Consider the following 18,067-nt stretch of genomic DNA (forward strand, 5'->3'; position numbering starts at 1 on the left):
CACTTCAGCCTACACGCAAAACGGACATTAGGTATAAATTCCTAATTTTTAGGTATAATCGAACCTGACTGCAATAAGTTATTTTATTACTAATCGGCTATTAGTAATAAAATTACTAATAGCGTTTTAGTACGAGAATTCCTATATTTTAGGTATAATTGTAGAACCAAAATACCTTAATTTTAGGTATTTTCTGGAAAAGTGAGGGGACCAAAATTACTTATATTTAGGTATAATCCAAGATGGCGGACCATGGTTATTCCTTATTTCTAGGTATATATACCTAACTTTGAGGTATTTTCTGGGAAAGTGAGGGATCCAAAATTACTGATATTTAGGTATAATCCAAGATGGCGGACCATGATTATTCCTTATTTCTAGGTATATATACCTAAATTTGAGTTATTTTCTGGAAAAGTGAGGGATCCAAAATTACTGATTTTCAGGTATAATCCAAGATGGCGGACCATTATTATTCCTAATTTTTAGGAATAAATACCTAAATTTGAGGTATTTTCAGAAAAAGTGAGGGATCCAAAATTACTAATATTTAGGTATAATCCAAGATGGCGGACCATGGTTATTCCTTATTTCTAGGTATATATACCTAAATTTGAGGTATTTTCTGGGAAAGTGAGGGATCCAAAATTACTGATATTTAGGTATAATCCAAGATGGCGGACCATTATTATTCCTTATTTCTAGGTATAAATACCTAAATTTGAGGTATTTTCTGGAAAAGTGAGGGATCCAAAATTACCTAAGGGTTAATCACTTCGAGTATACTGCATACTGTGTATGGCAGCATACCATACGCGCGTACCATACGCGCATAATACTGGCTTGGTATGGTCAACTTTTTGATACGATTTATACCAGTGTAGTTGTCAAAATCGTTCAAAATAGTAAACAAGGCTAGATTATCTAGATTCTAAGCATTGCACTCAACACAAGTTTTTTCGGCAATTTGAAAATAAAAAATGCGGAAATTTCCTAAAATTGTGGAAAAATGATCAGTTGGCCAAACAGGACGAAATTGAGCGGCGTTTATTTACTTATTTTGTAATTTGTGTTTTGATTTATGCATTTCTTTATTACATTTATTAATTGAACTTTAAATGTAAGGAAGCCTAATCCGGACGCAAACATCCGGGTGAATTGTGTACGCTTGTTTGATAATGTTTGAAGCTTTACATTACAAAAATATTGTTCCTGTTTTTGCAGAAGTCCATATTAGCCACGTACTCTTGTAAAAAATCTCCTTTCGGATCATTTGGAACCTGCAAATTCAAGTTTCGCACAATCTTTGGCAAAGAGTAAACTATCATCTGGGGTGAAAAGGGACACCTGGAGCGATTTCAGCATATAGATTATAGTATTGATCCTCGATTGCATGGAATCCTGGAGCTTTCCTTGGATGATGCACAGCTGCTTGCGGAGGTTCTTTTCTTGTTAGATTCCTCTCTGACGAGATTTTCGTTTTTGAGCGCTTCAAACTTTTCGTCGTTTTTGGCAAGGATCTCCAAAGCCTGATCCCGTTCCGGATCCAGCTCGACGATCTTCTTTTGAGTTTAAGCAACCAGACACCTCCTCAAAGTGGCCTTCCGGTACAACGAATTACCTCGCGACGCAGTCCGCGCCACGACAACTCCTTGTTGGGAACCCCGTCAAACGAACCGTCTTTCCGGTCAAGAATCTTCCCCAACGGTACAGTTCTGTGCTCGGTTCTGTGTATTTGGATGCTTCGACGAACTGTGCAACAGCATCTTGCCAATAGTATTTCCGTTCCCCAGCCATCATAATATTTATGAATTTAATCAGTAGATACTTGTCAAAATGTAGATAAAAATAGACAAAATCCTAAACAACCACTTTTATTACAAAAAAAGAAAACAATTTCGAAATCTAACCGAATGGGCAACAATAAATAACGATTGATGGAGACGGTGTCCTCTGTTCAACGGAATGTAGCGGAATCGTGCTCGTCACATTAGGCCAGATAAGTAGTAGCGGAAACGTTGCCGCCCTTGCCGGTCCAGTTGGTGTGCACAAACTTGATTTCTTGCCAAGCAGCTCGTACGTGTGCGCCTCAAGGTAGTCCCGCTGGGCCTGCAGCAGATTCGCGGACAGTCGCTCCGAGAGGTAGCCATCGAAGAAGCCCAGCGCGGCGGACATTACCGGCACTGGGACGACCTTACACCATCACTGCTGGTTCTTCACGATGGCGTTCTTGAAAAAGTTGTCCAGCAGCAGATGCGACATCGCCAGATTGCACACGAACGAGTTCCGAATGTTTCCGAGGAAGACACTGCGGATGATGCAACATCCACGCCACATCAACGCGATTCCATCGAAGTTAAGGTTCCACTTGTACTCGTTGGAGGCCTTGCGGATCGTACGAGACGATGTTGGCACAGTACACGGCGCTGCAGATGTACGTGAGGAACGTCTTACGGTCGGCAACGTTTAACTTGGGGGACGGGCCGGCGAGTTGCTTGCTAGCTTGCTAGCCTTTGCATGTTCCTCCTATAGGGCGGACCGGCAACGCGCGAAGACGGCCTCGCCGATCACCGTAACCGAACGCCCTGGTGCAGAGGAACGATCGCCGTCCACTTGCCGATTCCCTTCTGGCCAACCGTGTCCCGAATACGCTCCAGCAACCAGCAAAGCAAACTTAATCTAACAATAAAAACAACAGCATCAGAGTTTGACGTTGAAAAATGTCAAAAGTTCCCACACTGAAATAAATCCTCGTGTTAATGATTAATATTGAGGTCCATACCATACGCACGATATCGAGTATGATACTGACTACATACACACTCCATACACACCTCAGTATCAGAAGTGATTTGCCCTTAGAAAATTACTGATTTTCAGGTATAATCCAAGATGGCGGACCATTATTATTCCTAATTTTTAGGAATAAATACCTAAATTTGAGGTATTTTCAGAAAAATTGAGGGATCCAAAATTACTAATATTTAGGTATAATCCAAGATGGCGGACCATGGTTATTCCTTATTTCTAGGTATATATACCTAAATTTGAGTTATTTTCTGGAAAAGTGAGGGATCCAAAATTACTGATATTTAGGTAAAATCCAAGATAGCGGACCATTATTATTCCTAATTTCTAGGTATAAATACCTAAATTTGAGGTATTTTCTGGAAAAGTGAGGGATCCAAAATTACTGATTTTCAGGTATAATCCAAGATGGCGGACCATTATTATTCCTAATTTTTAGGAATAAATACCTAAATTTGAGGTATTTTCAGAAAAAAATAGGGATCCAAAATTACTGATATTCAGGTATAATCAAAGATGGCGGACCATGATAATTCCAAATTTTTAGGTATAAAAATCTAAATTTGAGGTATTTTCTGGAAAAGTGAGGGATCCAAAATTACTGATAATCAGGTATAATCAAAGATGGCGGACCATTTATTCCTTATTTCTAGGCATAAATACCTAAATTTGAAGTATTTTCTATAAACGTGAGGGATCGAAAATTACTTATACTTAAGAATAATCAAAGATCAAATTAGGTATTATCCAAGAGATATGCAGGCAGAAGAAAACAATGGTTTATATGATATTAATATTTTTATTTATATCAAACACAACTATTTCATAAATGTTCTCACCTAAAAATGAATATTCAAATTTAAATTTTATTTTATTTTTTTAATGCATCTATATTTTTAATATTAAATTTATCTTTTTTATAAATATTTTGGTTTTTTTATGTTTTAATTTCTTAATAGTTAAATATTTCAGTATTTTAATATTTCAATAGTTAAATATTTTAATATTTTAATATTTTAATATTTTAATATTTTAATATTTTAATATTTTAATATTTTAATATTTTAATATTTTAATATTTTAATATTTTAATATTTTAATATTTTAATATTTTAATATTTTAATATTTTAATATTTTAATATTTTAATATTTTAATATTTTAATATTTTGATATTTTAATATTTTGATATTTTAATATTTTAATATTTTAATATGTCACTATTTTAATATTTTAATATTTTAATATTTTGATATTTTAATATTTTAATATTTTAATATTTTAATATTTTAATATTTTAATATTTTAATATTTTAATATTTTAATATTTTAATATTTTAATATTTTAATATTTTAATATTTTAATATTTTAATATTTTAATATTTTAATATTTTAATATTTTAATTTTTTAATATTTTAATATTTTAATATTTTAATATTTTAATATTTTAATGTTTTAATATTTTAATATTTTAATATTTTAATATTTTAATATTTTAATATTTTAATATTTTAATATTTTAATATTTTAATATTTTAATATTTTAATATTTTAATATTTTAATATTTTAATATTTTGATATTTTAATATTTTGATATTTTAATATTTTAATATTTTAATATGTCACTATTTTAATATTTTAATATTTTAATATTTTAATATTTTGATATTTTAATATTTTAATATTTTAATATTTTAATATTTTAATATTTTAATATTTTAATATTTTAATATTTTAATATTTTAATATTTTAATATTTTAATATTTTAATATTTTAATATTTTAATTTTTTAATATTTTAATATTTTAATATTTTAATATTTTAATATTTTAATATTTTAATATTTTAATATTTTAATATTTTAATATTTTAATATTTTAATATTTTAATATTTTGATATTTTAATATTTTGATATTTTAATATTTTAATATTTTAATATGTCACTATTTTAATATTTTAATATTTTAATATTTTAATATTTTGATATTTTAATATTTTAATATTTTAATATTTTAATATTTTAATATTTTAATATTTTAATATTTTAATATTTTAATATTTTAATATTTTAATATTTTAATATTTTAATATTTTAATATTTTAATATTTTAATATTTTAATTTTTAATATTTTAATATTTTAATATTTTAATATTTTAATATTTTAATGTTTTAATATTTTAATATTTTAATATTTTAATATTTTAATATTTTAATATTTTAATATTTTAATATTTTATTATTTTAATATTTTAATATTTTAATATTTTAATATTTTAATATTTTAATATTTTAATATTTTAATATTTTAATATTTTAATATTTTAATATTTTAATATTTTAATATTTTAATATTTTAATATTTTAATATTTTAATATTTTAATATTTTAATATTTTAATATTTTAATATTTTAATATTTTAATATTTTAATATTTTAATATTTTAATTTTTTAATATTTTAATATTTTAATATTTTAATATTTTAATATTTTAATGTTTTAATATTGTAATATTTTAATATTTTAATATTTTAATATTTTAATATTTTAATATTTTAATATTTTAATATTTTAATATTTTAATATTTTAATATTTTAATATTTTAATATTTTGATATTTTAATATTTTGATATTTTAATATTTTAATATTTTAATATGTCACTATTTTAATATTTTAATATTTTAATATTTTAATATTTTGATATTTTAATATTTTAATATTTTAATATTTTAATATTTTAATATTTTAATATTTTAATATTTTAATATTTTAATATTTTAATATTTTAATATTTTAATATTTTAATATTTTAATATTTTAATTTTTTAATATTTTAATATTTTAATATTTTAATATTTTAATGTTTTAATATTGTAATATTTTAATATTTTAATATTTTAATATTTTAATATTTTAATATTTTAATATTTTAATATTTTAATATTTTAATATTTTAATATTTTAATATTTTAATATTTTAATATTTTAATATTTTAATATTTTAATATTTTAATATTTTAATATTTTGATATTTTAATATTTTAATATTTTAATATGTCAATATTTTAATATTTTAATATTTTAATATATTAATATATTAATATTTTAATATTTTAATATTTTAATATTTTAATATTTTAATATTTTAATATTTTAATATTTTAATATTTTAATATTTTAATATTTTAATATTTTAATATTTTAATATATTATTTTTTTAATTTTTTAATATTTTAATATTTTAATATTTTAATATTTTAATATTTTAATATTTTGATATTTTGATATTTTGATATTTTAATATTTTAATATTTTTATATTTTAATATTTTAATATTTTAATATTTTAATATTTTAATATTTTAATATTTTAAAATTTCAATATTTTAATATTTTAATATTTCAATATTTTAATATTTTAATATTTTAATATTTTAATATTTTAATATTTTAATATTTTAATATTTTAATATTTTAATATTTTATTATTTTAATATTTTAATATTTTAATATTTTAATATTTTAATATTTTAATATTTTAATATTTTAATATTTTAATATTTTAATATTTTAATATTTTAATATTTTAATATTTCAATATTTTAATATTTTAATATTTTAATATTTTGATATTTCAATATTTTAATTTTTAAATTAGGTATATTCCAAGAGTTATGCAGGCAGAAGAAAACAAAATTTTAAATGATATTTTTATTTTTATTTACATAAAACACAATTTTGCATAGATGTACGTACCTAAAATAAATATTTAATGATTTGAATATTTTAACATTATAATTTTGTATAATATTATATAATATATCTTTAATATTTCAATATTTATTTTTTTTTAAATATCTTTTATTATTTTAATATTTTAATATTTTTACAACTTCAACATTTTAATCTTTAAATATTTGGAATTGTAGAATATAAGATTTTTTGGAGTTTTAAAATGTTTGGAATTAGAGATTTTTAAAATTTTCTCTCTCCCTCTCTTTCTATTTTCTCGCTCTTCCTGTTCCCTGCTATCTCTCTCTTCCCTTCCTCTCAATTCAACTTTTTCTTTCTCTCCTACCCTCTCTCCTTTCTTTCGCTCCCATATTTTCTCACCTCTCTTTCCCACCTTCTCTCTGCCTCTCCTACTCTCTCTCCTTCTCCTACTATCTCTCTCCCTCTCCTACTATCTCTCCCTCTCCTACTATCTCTCCCTCTCCTACTATCTCTCCATCTCCTACTCTCTCTCCAACTATATCTCTTATCTCTCTCTTTCTTCATCTTTGCCCCTCTCACTCCCACTTTCTCTCTCTTTACTTTCTATCTCTCTCTTCCTCTACCCTCACCCTATCTCTTTCCCACATTTTCTTTCGCTCTTCCCTCCAGCCTTCTCTCACAAACTCCCCTTTCTCTCCCTTTTCTACTTTCTCTCTCCTTTCCCATTTTCGCTCTCTTTCATTCCCTCTTCTCTCCCACTTTTTCTCTCCTCTCCTCTTCTCTCTCCCACTTTCTCTTTCTTTCTCTCTTCTCTTCGTCTACCCCCACCCATTCACTTTCAGTCTCTCATACACACACGAGCACACACACACACACACACACACACACACACACACACACACACACACACACACACACACACACACACACACACACACGAACACACACACACACGAACACTTTCACAAACGCATACATACACACACCCGCAACGTCCAACCAAATCACAAAAAGATAAAAATTTGTTCGTCAAACTCAAACTCGATACAACTTTTCATTCACACAATCGCCACGGTCGCACAATCTCCACGGTTGGGGGTCCGTTTATACTTCCCCTTTCCAGCTCTTCCGCAAATATCCGTCCTCCAGAGCACGAGAGGGAAGTGGCGGCTTTTTTAATTCCGCCGGGAGTTGAAGGTTCCGTCCTCCTCCTCCTCCTCTTCCACAAGTACGCGAGCCACACTTCCTCTAACAAGGATGCTCCGGGTTCCGTTCTCCGTGCAGAACCGGAGAGCCACTTTTCTTCCTGCACAAAACTTACCTTGCCAAAGTTCCTAAGTTTTCAGCAGCACTGCGGAACACCAACTCACAGCCACGAAATTATTTTGTTTTGACTTGTCAAAACGTGAATCGCAATTTTAGAACTAAGAAAAATACTAAAATTTAGGAATTTTTAAGAAGTACTTCAGTGTTCTAAAAAAATCCTAAATTTTAGGAAGAAAAAAATACTAATTTTTAGGTATAATTTGACAAGCTAGAACATAAGTTCAAAAAATACTAAAAATTAGGAATTTATACCTAATGTCCGTTTTGCGTGTAACTTTAACGATATCAGCGTGTTTGTAGTCTTGGTACAACTCAAAGTTCATGCGCCAACGATTACCGACTAGTTTGCCGCCGAAGTTGTAGCGCAGCATTCTCCGGTCGAAGACCCCGAGCGCTCTCTGGTCGGCATCCCTCAACGTCCACGCTTCCTGTCCGTAACGAGTCGAGGTCCTATACAGCGTTATTTTTGAAGACATCCTTAGGCTACGGGACCTCAGCTGACTACGGAGACCATAGAAAGCCCTGTTTCCAGCTCCAATTCGCCGTTTTACTTCGCAACTCACATCGTTATCGCACGTAACGATTGAAAAACACCTCGTATATTTCCCATATTTCCCCTTCTAACTCTAAATAAATATCTAAACCAAAAATGATTTTTTTCGAAACAAACAAAATTATTTCCAATCCCTCAAACTGGCAGCACCGCTCATTTCTTCGCAAACAAAAAACTGCCACCATCAGCACGCAGCCACTTCGTAGATTTGACATGACAGCTGTCCGGCCGCCGCCGCTGTGCACAGAGAGAAACGTCAGTTGCGTTTCGGTTTCGGTCGCTTTTGTTGGTGATTTTTTTTCGCAATCTCACAGCAGCCCGTAAAAGCAGTTGAATTTCAGTGACTTCAGGCTTGAATCGAGTGATTACGGTAATCCGGTGCGGCTCGTCTCGTCGGAGTTGATTTGCTGACTTGGATTTACTCACTATTTGGGCGCTGACTTACATAAGGAGCGATTTGTTGTTTGTTTTTTTGGGAATCAGCTGCGGTGAAGGAACTGTGATTCAGATCTCCGAGAAATTTGCGGATTAGAAGCAGCCTCGAAGAGGACTAGAAATGTCCAAAGCTAGTAAAATAGTAAGTATAGCCGTTCATCGACTAACAGTGTTTAATCCGGTTGGCAGTGCAAAGAGAAGACTGGTGGCCAGGAAGGGGGAATGACGTGCCGAAAAGTGATATGTCACTGCCAAATGACAGAGATGGCAAATCAGAAACCGGGGGTTGTAATATTTAGTTTCGGTTTGATTATGGTTTTAAATGATGAAGATAAAAAGTTATTTTAAATTATTAGGGGAAGAGAATTGTTAATTTTTTTCAACAGGGATTTGCGGGATCAGGATCGGTCTAACCTCAATCAAAATAGAAAATAAAACCTGTCAGATCAGAAGGCTGTGTTTTGTTTTTTTTTTTCGCGTCTGGCAGTGTTGCCAGCACATTGGAGTTGTACCTCATAAGCGTCCGTGAACATAAAAATAGTGGTTTTCTGGCGTTTTTTTTTAAAGGTCCAATAAACCCATTTTTTTTTATTTTTGCTATTTGGGTGTTTTTTAATACCCCTGACTCAAGGCGGTTTCAAAAACACCCAAAAACAAAAACTGGAAATTTTGTTTATTGAACCTTTTCAAAACTTCAGTTTTGTTGAATTTGACATAGATTCAACTTTTTTTCTTTTGTTTTGGACACTTTGAGAAATTGTTTTCTCAGAATCGGTCATATTTTCTACCTTTAGTTTTTTTTATATAAAATACTGTTAGGGAGCATTCTCTTATTATGTAACGCAAAAAATTGAGTAAGTCCTTTCCTCGTAACAAAATTTCAATACAAATTTAAAAAAAATTATGGAGCGTAACAAGGCCATTTCCAGAAATTGTCATTCATGGTCACTATTTTAAAAAATCGAAAAGCTTAAAATTTTTCGCTGAAATCAAACTTTTGGTGGCAATATCTTGAAAACGGGGCATTATATCAGAAAATCTGTACTTTTCAATTGCAAATTCAATTTCACCTAAAAAAATTAGGTCCAAAAAATTTGATGTATAAAATTTAGATTTTTTCCAACAATCAACTTGGCGGCAGAATGTTTGGCCATACTTTTCTATGGCTTAAAAGTTGTGGGTTTTTGTCCCATAAAAGATATCCAAAAAAATTCGAGAATAAAAAATATGTATTTTGGGTCATTGAGTTTTTGTGACAAAAAGTTAATTCAAAATCTACATTTTTTCCAGGTACTTATTTGTTCTGAATATTTCTCAACAATACCTACAACTTTGCCGAAGACACCAAATTGATCAGAAAATTTATTTAAAGTTACAGATTATTGAATATTTACGTTCCAATTTTGTATGGACAGCTACCAATATTGTATGGAGACTTGTATGGGTGACTCAATGACACAAAATAGCTTCTTTGTTCATAGGAAAGGCCCCCACAAAGTTTGAGCCTAATAAAAAAAACGAGAAAATGGCCGATTTAGTAGAGAATTGCTCAAATATCTTCTTCATTTCTAGGTGCTCCGAATCCAGTCTGCAGACGGCACCAAGCGGGTCGAAGTCTCGGACACCGGTACCTTGCGCGAACTGTACGATGCTGTACAGGCAACGTTCGGCTACCCTGACGATGGGTTTGCGCTGTACAAGGAGAGGAATTGCACCAAGGAGGTGAGTTCGCTGGCAAGTTTTATTACTTCATTGTAACATTTCAATCTTCCATTTCCAGCTCGTTTCCAGCCGATCTCAGTCGGTCAAGGACAGCGCCCTGAAGCATGGCGATATGATCTACCTGCGCAGCGTTACCGGCCCGTCCACGTCCAAGCAGCAACCGCCGGAGCGCAGCTCCTCGGTAGCATCGATCGCGTCCACGAGCAGCTCCTCGGGAGCGACGACTTCGGGTGGTGGTGGTGGGTTCAGCCGCGAGCCTACACCGAGCACTAGCGGCGCTACCGCGCTGCTCAACGGGGAAGACCCGGTCGATATCGAGCTGTACAAGCAAGACGGACGCATTCAGCGGAAGCGCGATGAGAAATTGTAAGGGATTTGTTGATAGGTTTGGAGCTTCGGTGATGAGTATTTTTCTCTGTTGCAGATGCCGTCACAATTCAAACGGGTGCTGTGTGCATTGCTCCCCCCTGGAACCGTACGACGAGGCTTACCTCAAGGAACAGAAGATCAAGCACTTTTCGTTCCACTCGTACTTGAAGAAGCTCACATCCGGCGTTGACCGCGGCAAGTTCGTTGCGCTGGAAGATCTCAACTGCAAGATTAAGATGGGCTGCCGCGACCATCCGCCGTGGCCCAAGGGCATTTGCTCCAAGTGTCAGCCGTCGGCAATCACGCTCAACCGGCAAACGTACCGTCACGTTGACAACGTCATGTTCGAAAACACCGGAATCGTAGAGCGGTTCCTGAACTATTGGCGCACCACCGGCCATCAGCGCATCGGGATGCTGTTCGGTACGTACGAGGTACATCCGGATGTACCGCTGGGAATCCGTGCCCGGGTGGCCGCCATCTACGAGCCACCGCAGGAGAGCAACCGCGACTCGATCCGCTTGCTGGAGGATGAACATGCCGTGGAAATTGAAGAGCTGGCTCGTCAGTTGGGCTTGCAGCGTGTCGGCTGGATTTTTACCGATCTGCTGGCGGAAAATGCCGCCGCCGGAACGGTGAAGCACGTGCGTGGCATCAAAACGCACTTCCTGACCGCTCACGAGTGCATTCTGGCGGGCCACTTGCAGAACAAGTATCCCAACCGCTGCAAGCACGCCTCGAAGGGGCTGTTTGGGTCAAAGTTTGTAACTGTTTGTGTAACTGGTGAGAAAGGCTTCTGTACCAGAAGAAAACATAACCTAAATTTCCCTCTCTTTTAGGTGATGATAAGAAGCAGGTGCACATGGAGGGATATGCCGTTTCGGCGCAGTGTATGGCTCTGGTGCGGGATAATTGTTTGATTCCGACCAAGGATGCGCCGGAGCTGGGATATATACGCGAGTCGTCCGATAAGCAGTACGTTCCGGATGTCTACTATAAGGTAGGTGCCACTTGATTATTTTAGCCGTGTCCGAATTAAGCAAGGTGATATCACAGTGTAAAGGTGTATTCACATTATACCGCAGCCGCATCCGCACAAAATTTGACAGTACGGACGCACAGTGCGGACGCGATTTCTCCAATGCATTTCATATGCAGCCATTCACACTGTTCCGCATCCGTATCCGCAGTACGGATCCGTATACGGATGCGGAACAGTGTGAATGGCTGCATATGAAATGCATTGGAGGAATCGCATACGCACTGTGCGTCCGTACTGTCAAATTTTGTGCGGATGCGGCTGCGGCTGCGGATGCGTTATAATGTGAATACACCTTAAAAAGTCAAATGCAACACAATGTGTATAAAAATACCGTCATGGGCGAATCGGTTAATGAAACGAAAATAATTCATCGGTTTTAAATTTTCAAGCTTTTGAGTGCTTTAAAAATTTCTGTCCCTATTTAGACTGTAGTCCCGAATCTCAAATTTTGAGCAGTTTCGTTGCTCTAGAACGACATGAAATCAGAATCTAAAGCGTTTTTAAAATGCATTTTCAATCAAACTAAATCTTTATACAGTCCAGACTGGATTATTCGAAGCCTCGATTATCCGAAGTTTCGATTATCCAAAGGTTTGTATGGGACTTTGGATAATCTAATCACAAAAAAACGCTTTTTTCTTTTTCTTATTTAAAACACCAAATTCGAGTTCTGCAACCCCATTTTAGAATGCTTTTTTCAATTTTTTTTTCAAATTCAATTTTTCAATTTTTACACCGTCATATTGGCTGCCATCTTGGATTTTAAATTTTAAAATCACTTGAGCTTATTTTAGGGGTCATACTAAAGCTAGACAATCAAAAATTAGGCAGCGAAAAATAAAAAAAATCGTGATTCGATTATTCGAAGTTTTGAATATCCGAAGAGAAATTGAAATTAAATATGTCTTTATTGAACTTTCTTATAATAATAACGTTTCATTTACATTCTAAGTGGTATGGCTAAATGCTCTTCATCTTTGTTATATTTTTTCGTTTTATTATTAACTGTTCACATTCATTTATTTACTTCAAATTTGGGTAAAAAATCACTTTAACAACTAATCCTTACTTAAAACTAAAAAAGTAAATTCATTGAAATATTCAAAATCATTAGAACGAGTAAACTACGAACTGTATTTTAAGATAAATCCTCCAAGCGTTCTCACGAGTTTTGCAACCACGCAGTGTTGTTGTCATCTCGATGAAAATGGTCAGAAGTTTTTGTGGTGAAAACAGGTCACTACTGCCTTCACTCGTTAATGCTGGTTGATTTTCCCTCGGTTGCTGACTGAAGCCAGGAGGTGTTGTGTTCTCTGCAACTTTTTGCCGCCGATTCAACAGCAATGGCTGCAGATTTGGAACCACTCGAACAGATCCCGCTCTAGGTGACGCCAAAGCAGGAAAATCCACGTCCGGGAAAGTTGGTGATGTTTTGCGACGATTTGGTTGGTGCCTCGTCGTCGCTTGCTGCCGAATTTTTACAAACTCAGCACGTTTTGGGCAGCTCCGATTCTTGGTAGAATGGTCGCCGCCGCAATTGAAGCATTTCGCTTCAATGTTCTCGTTGATTGTTTCGCAAGTTTGAGTTTTGTGCTCACCTCCGCAGGTGGCACAACGACTCTTGATGAAACAGTTCCTTCCACCATGCCCAAACTGCAAGCAGTTCGAACATTGTGTCACGTCTCGGTGCACTGGACGATAACGTTCCCAAGTCACGATGATGTTGAAAATTGCCCGAACTGCTTTCAGCTCAGACGGCGTTGTCGATCCTTTCTCGAGATGAACCAGGTACAGTTGATCACGATACTTGATGTCCTTGTTGTGTCTCGTCATCTTGAAGACTTCGATCACGTTCAGCTTAAGAGTTTTGAGCTCTTCTTTCAGCACACTCACATCCATGTCATACAGGCCACGGAGGACCTGTTTCATGGGGCGTTTACCTGGATCGTCATGGCTGTAGTATTCAATCTTTGTGTTGTTCAGAAAATCCCGAACGTAGTTGTAATCCTTTCTGGTAGGTAGCAGAATTTTCAGTCCATCAGCACACAGGCGAATGGATGCTCGTAAAGCACCAGATTTGATAAACCCGGTCAGCCACTTTCGCACCGAATCCGATGACGATGTTTTCACAAAAATTGGTGGCAACTTTTCCCGTCTTTCAAATTCTTCCTTCTCGCTCACGTCCACAGGGAGGGTAGCGAACTGGTTTCCAGACAATTTTTGAGCGTCCTTGCTCAAACTGCCTGGCTTTGCAGGTAGCGCTTCGGCATTCTTTAGCTTCTTCAAATCTGCCGATCCTGCTGGTGAGGACCGCCTCTTTTTCTTGCCGTGAGGCATTTTTTGCACTTTTTAGCATTTTTTTGGTTTATGAGGGACGCACGTCTGACTCGCTTCTCTGCTGATCGCAGACTCGGTGTGGACCGCCTCTTTTTCTTGCCGTGAGGCATTTTTTGCAGTTTTTAGCACTTTTTTTGGTGTGTGAGGGACGCACGTCTGACTCGCTTCTCTGCTAATCGCAGACTCATCCGAATAGATTTTTTCCGAGGCCTTCGGATAATCGAGTCTGGACTGAAATCATTTAGGGGAAGAGCATCTAATTCCAGCGTGCCTCTAATGTTGGCAGGTCAGAACATTGACATTTAATTAAAGCTAATTAAACGCGTTTTCGTGTGTCAGATAGCACGACAAGATTGGAACTTCTTTCATATGCAAAGTGACAAAAATTTCGGAGCTTTTTTTGGTTTTTATTCAATATCTCAGGATTGGAATCGAATTTTGGGAATCTGTGAAGGTCAAAATATGAGGCATTGTGAGCTGCACAAAATGGTGGTCTTAACTCAATTTGGTCCAAAATGCACGTACCAAAAGCTAGCACGACGGTGACGATTTTAATTTACTGGGGCCAATCTTTCGAAAAAAAAAATGCCAAACTTTAAAGACCTGTACCGAGCTATAGGATGCTCAAAATTCCAACGTTTTACATACCAAAACATGCGCAAGGATCTGGCCTACACGCCAGTGGTGTTTTTGGTAAATGCATTGGTGGCCAAAATGCCCCAAAAATATACATTTTTACGAGTTAAATCTCATTTAAAATTGGAGGGCAGAGCGCCAGCTCATATTTAAAATTTGGGCTCAGTTCGCCAACTGGAACCAGCATCCTAATAGCCATACAAGTTTTTTGGCTCTATCTTCCTCACATTCATCGATAAAAATTTAACTGCAGCTGAAATTGAGCCACCAAACGAGAGAAATAAGGTCTCAAATTATTTCAATTACCTCCAACATCCTGTATTTCATCATGGCCCTTTTTGCAAACCTTCTTCATTTTATCATTTGGCAACGCGAAGATTTATTTCTTTGTCGAAATAAAACCTGTTTGGTATAAGACGTTTGAAGACGTATGAAATGTCACTCTAGGTTTTATGATGATGAATTTATGATGGCTTTGAGGAGGTTGTTAAGATTCTATTGTAAAGCCTTGAGCTCCTATGCAGGCTTTATAAATAGGCCGTAACAACCTTTTGCGGAGGTCCTTTTGGGTTTTAAGATTGGTTTATCGGGGTTCTGGGGAGTTTGTTACGAACCCAACCCTGCCTCTAGATGGGCTTCGATCTAAAAATTCGCCAAAAATCTTTTTTTTTTCAGCCAATTTTTGATCTTTCAAATGAATTGGAATGAAGTACTCTTAAAATTTTAGAAAATTTTAAGGTTGGAAATATGACTTGTTTGGCCGAGTTTTTTTTTTTTTGCTAGCATTTCCTATCTTTAAGGCTCTGGAAGGCATCATCCCCAATCGGCCATTTGGCGGCCATCTTTGTTTTTGAAAAACATTCAAATCTTGATTCAGAATGTTTTAATCAAAAATGCGATTTAATCCCACCAGGGGTGAGATAGAGCCTTTCTTACTAAAGAATATAACTTCTTTCAATTCATAACATCGACATTGTTTATTTATAACGTCAGCACAAAATGATGATGATGATACAACAAATCTTATGATGAAAGCAAGGTATTATTAATGATGTGTTTTCCAAAAGAAATTGAAAACGCAATTTTAACCAAAAGAATATTTTCAATCGTACAAATTCTTAATCAAACAAGCGTTTATGACAAACGCAAGCATGACAAGCTTCCTATGCGCCAGTGACGACGCACACCGCGTTTTGGTTTTCGAGTTTTGGTACGAGCCCAAAAACCGAACAAAGCAGGCGCAAAGCAAAACCGAGTTAACCTTACAGTGGGGAGCTTGCCATTCAGCATCTACAAAAGTGAGAGAGTCAGATATAGCTATTTTTACAACCGCACCACTACACACTCTATCGCGATACCTTAGGTATATAGTGATGGACGTTGTGAGCATTGAAAACTTTGAAAACGATATAAACGATGAAAAGCTTAGAAAGCTCCTAATGGAATCCAATGAACTCTGTTAAATAAACTTACGACATCACGACAAAATGAAGCCTACTTTAAGGCGATTTTAGGAGCACACGGGAAACAAATTATTTGTAGCCGGATGAATGTCCTATGACACAAAAGTTTTTGAATAAACATTGGACAGTTATGCAAAAACGGACAGGGCAAAAGAAATCGAAAAGCTGCGATATCTTACATGTTGTAGGAAACATCGGTAGACAAGCTACTACAAACGAGTATATCTCGAGCCACAAAATATATGCGCCAGCATTCTCGTGTCAGTTTTCGAAGCTCAACTTGACAACTTGTCGACTTGGCGACGAAGTGTCGTAAATCGATGCAATGTGATTTTTTAGCGATTTTTCCGATTCAAATTCATGCTGAATCGTCATATTTACGTTCTAAAAATTGATCGGGATTGCCGATCGATGTCAAATTTGTTTCAGATGCTCACTCATGGTATGTACTATGAATGTAGGAAGAAATTTCGGATAAAATTAGAAACGAAAAATGTTGGCGAAGGTCACCAGGTGGGCTTTTACCTTGTTTTAGGGATTTTTTTCTTATGGTAGGTTAATCAAACGGCTCTAACTCCAGAAACATATTATGAATCTGGATGAAAATTTGGGAGGTTGTAGAGCTCGAAAAATGCAATTTTTGAGTTAAATAAAAGATATGAAAATGAAAAATTTTGACCATATTTTCATTTGAAAACTGTGTATTTTGTTGTTAAGTCTGGCCACATCCGAAAACAGATGGATATTTCAAAATTTGAGCGGCAACTCGCCCAGGTTCAGCGCACTAGCTTTCATCTGCATTCAGAAGAATCAAAATCGGATACAGGGGAGCTGAGAACGACGCGACACAAAATTTGACAAAATTTTACCAAACACGAACATCACTCGATCTCCACGGAATTTATTTTTTCGAGGGTTGGAGATAGACGAGTTCTGTCAAGATGAATAGATAGAGCGTCGAAAATCGATGCAGTGTGATATTTTAGCGATTTTCAATTTACTATTTCTGGAGCCTGAATTCAGAACCATCATTGAAGGACACCATCTACCACCTTAAATAAAAAGAAGTATGCAGTAATTTATCTAATGTCCCAGAGCAAAAATAAAAAAAGTGACTGTAAAATATGAAAAAAATAAAAGGGCAAAAAGTAATGATTGGAGGTGGTAAAATAAGCCAAATACTACCAAAACTTAAGATAAACCAAAGAAGATAAAAGCAAATTAAAATACTTAAAAAAATAAATAAAAAAAAAGTTGCTTAAAATGACCTTCTCAACACGAGAAAAATAAAAATCTTCGAAAAAAAATTGGGCAGTAGAGGGTTAATGTTCGTTTTGACTGATATGTTTCAAAGCAGTTGTAACAGCTACGACAATGCCTAAAATGTTACTTGGGTGCTCATGTTTGGAAAAAAAACAAAATCCCACCGAAATTAATGCCACTACAAAGTTCATGTTTTTACAATGGGCCGAATAACATTTTTGCATAGAATACGAAAAAAACGAAAAAAGTGGTCAGTTTCCACTTTGTTTAACTATGTGAAACATGAATATTATACAAAATGTCGATTGTCCAAGCTCCTTACAAAAGAGTTTTTTTTTGTATTGACAATTCACGGGTTCTGATAAGTATTGATAAGTATTCTCTTCTGAAATTA

General features: G+C 34.2%; 1 protein-coding gene and 1 pseudogene across 2 annotated transcripts in view; one reads left to right on the forward strand and one right to left on the reverse strand.

Moving 5' to 3' along the window:
* Positions 1–1,858: 1,858 nt before the first annotated feature.
* LOC119768928 lies at positions 1,859–8,329 on the reverse strand (annotated as a pseudogene).
* Positions 8,330–8,644: 315 nt separating this feature from the next.
* The window catches only part of LOC6039388 (nuclear protein localization protein 4 homolog), a 48,117-nt gene continuing 38,694 nt past the window's right edge, over positions 8,645–18,067 (forward strand). For both annotated transcript variants that reach the window (XM_038265920.1, XM_038265921.1), the window contains exons 1-5: positions 8,645–8,983; positions 10,414–10,563; positions 10,622–10,929; positions 10,988–11,715; positions 11,772–11,932. In XM_038265920.1, the coding sequence (XP_038121848.1) occupies positions 8,963–8,983; positions 10,414–10,563; positions 10,622–10,929; positions 10,988–11,715; positions 11,772–11,932 (1,368 nt within the window). In that variant the 5' untranslated portion in view covers positions 8,645–8,962. The remainder of the gene's footprint in view (positions 8,984–10,413; positions 10,564–10,621; positions 10,930–10,987; positions 11,716–11,771; positions 11,933–18,067) is intronic.

The sequence above is a fragment of the Culex quinquefasciatus genome, chromosome 3, assembly GCF_015732765.1.
Source record: "Culex quinquefasciatus strain JHB chromosome 3, VPISU_Cqui_1.0_pri_paternal, whole genome shotgun sequence".
NCBI classification, from domain to species: Eukaryota; Metazoa; Arthropoda; class Insecta; order Diptera; family Culicidae; genus Culex; species Culex quinquefasciatus.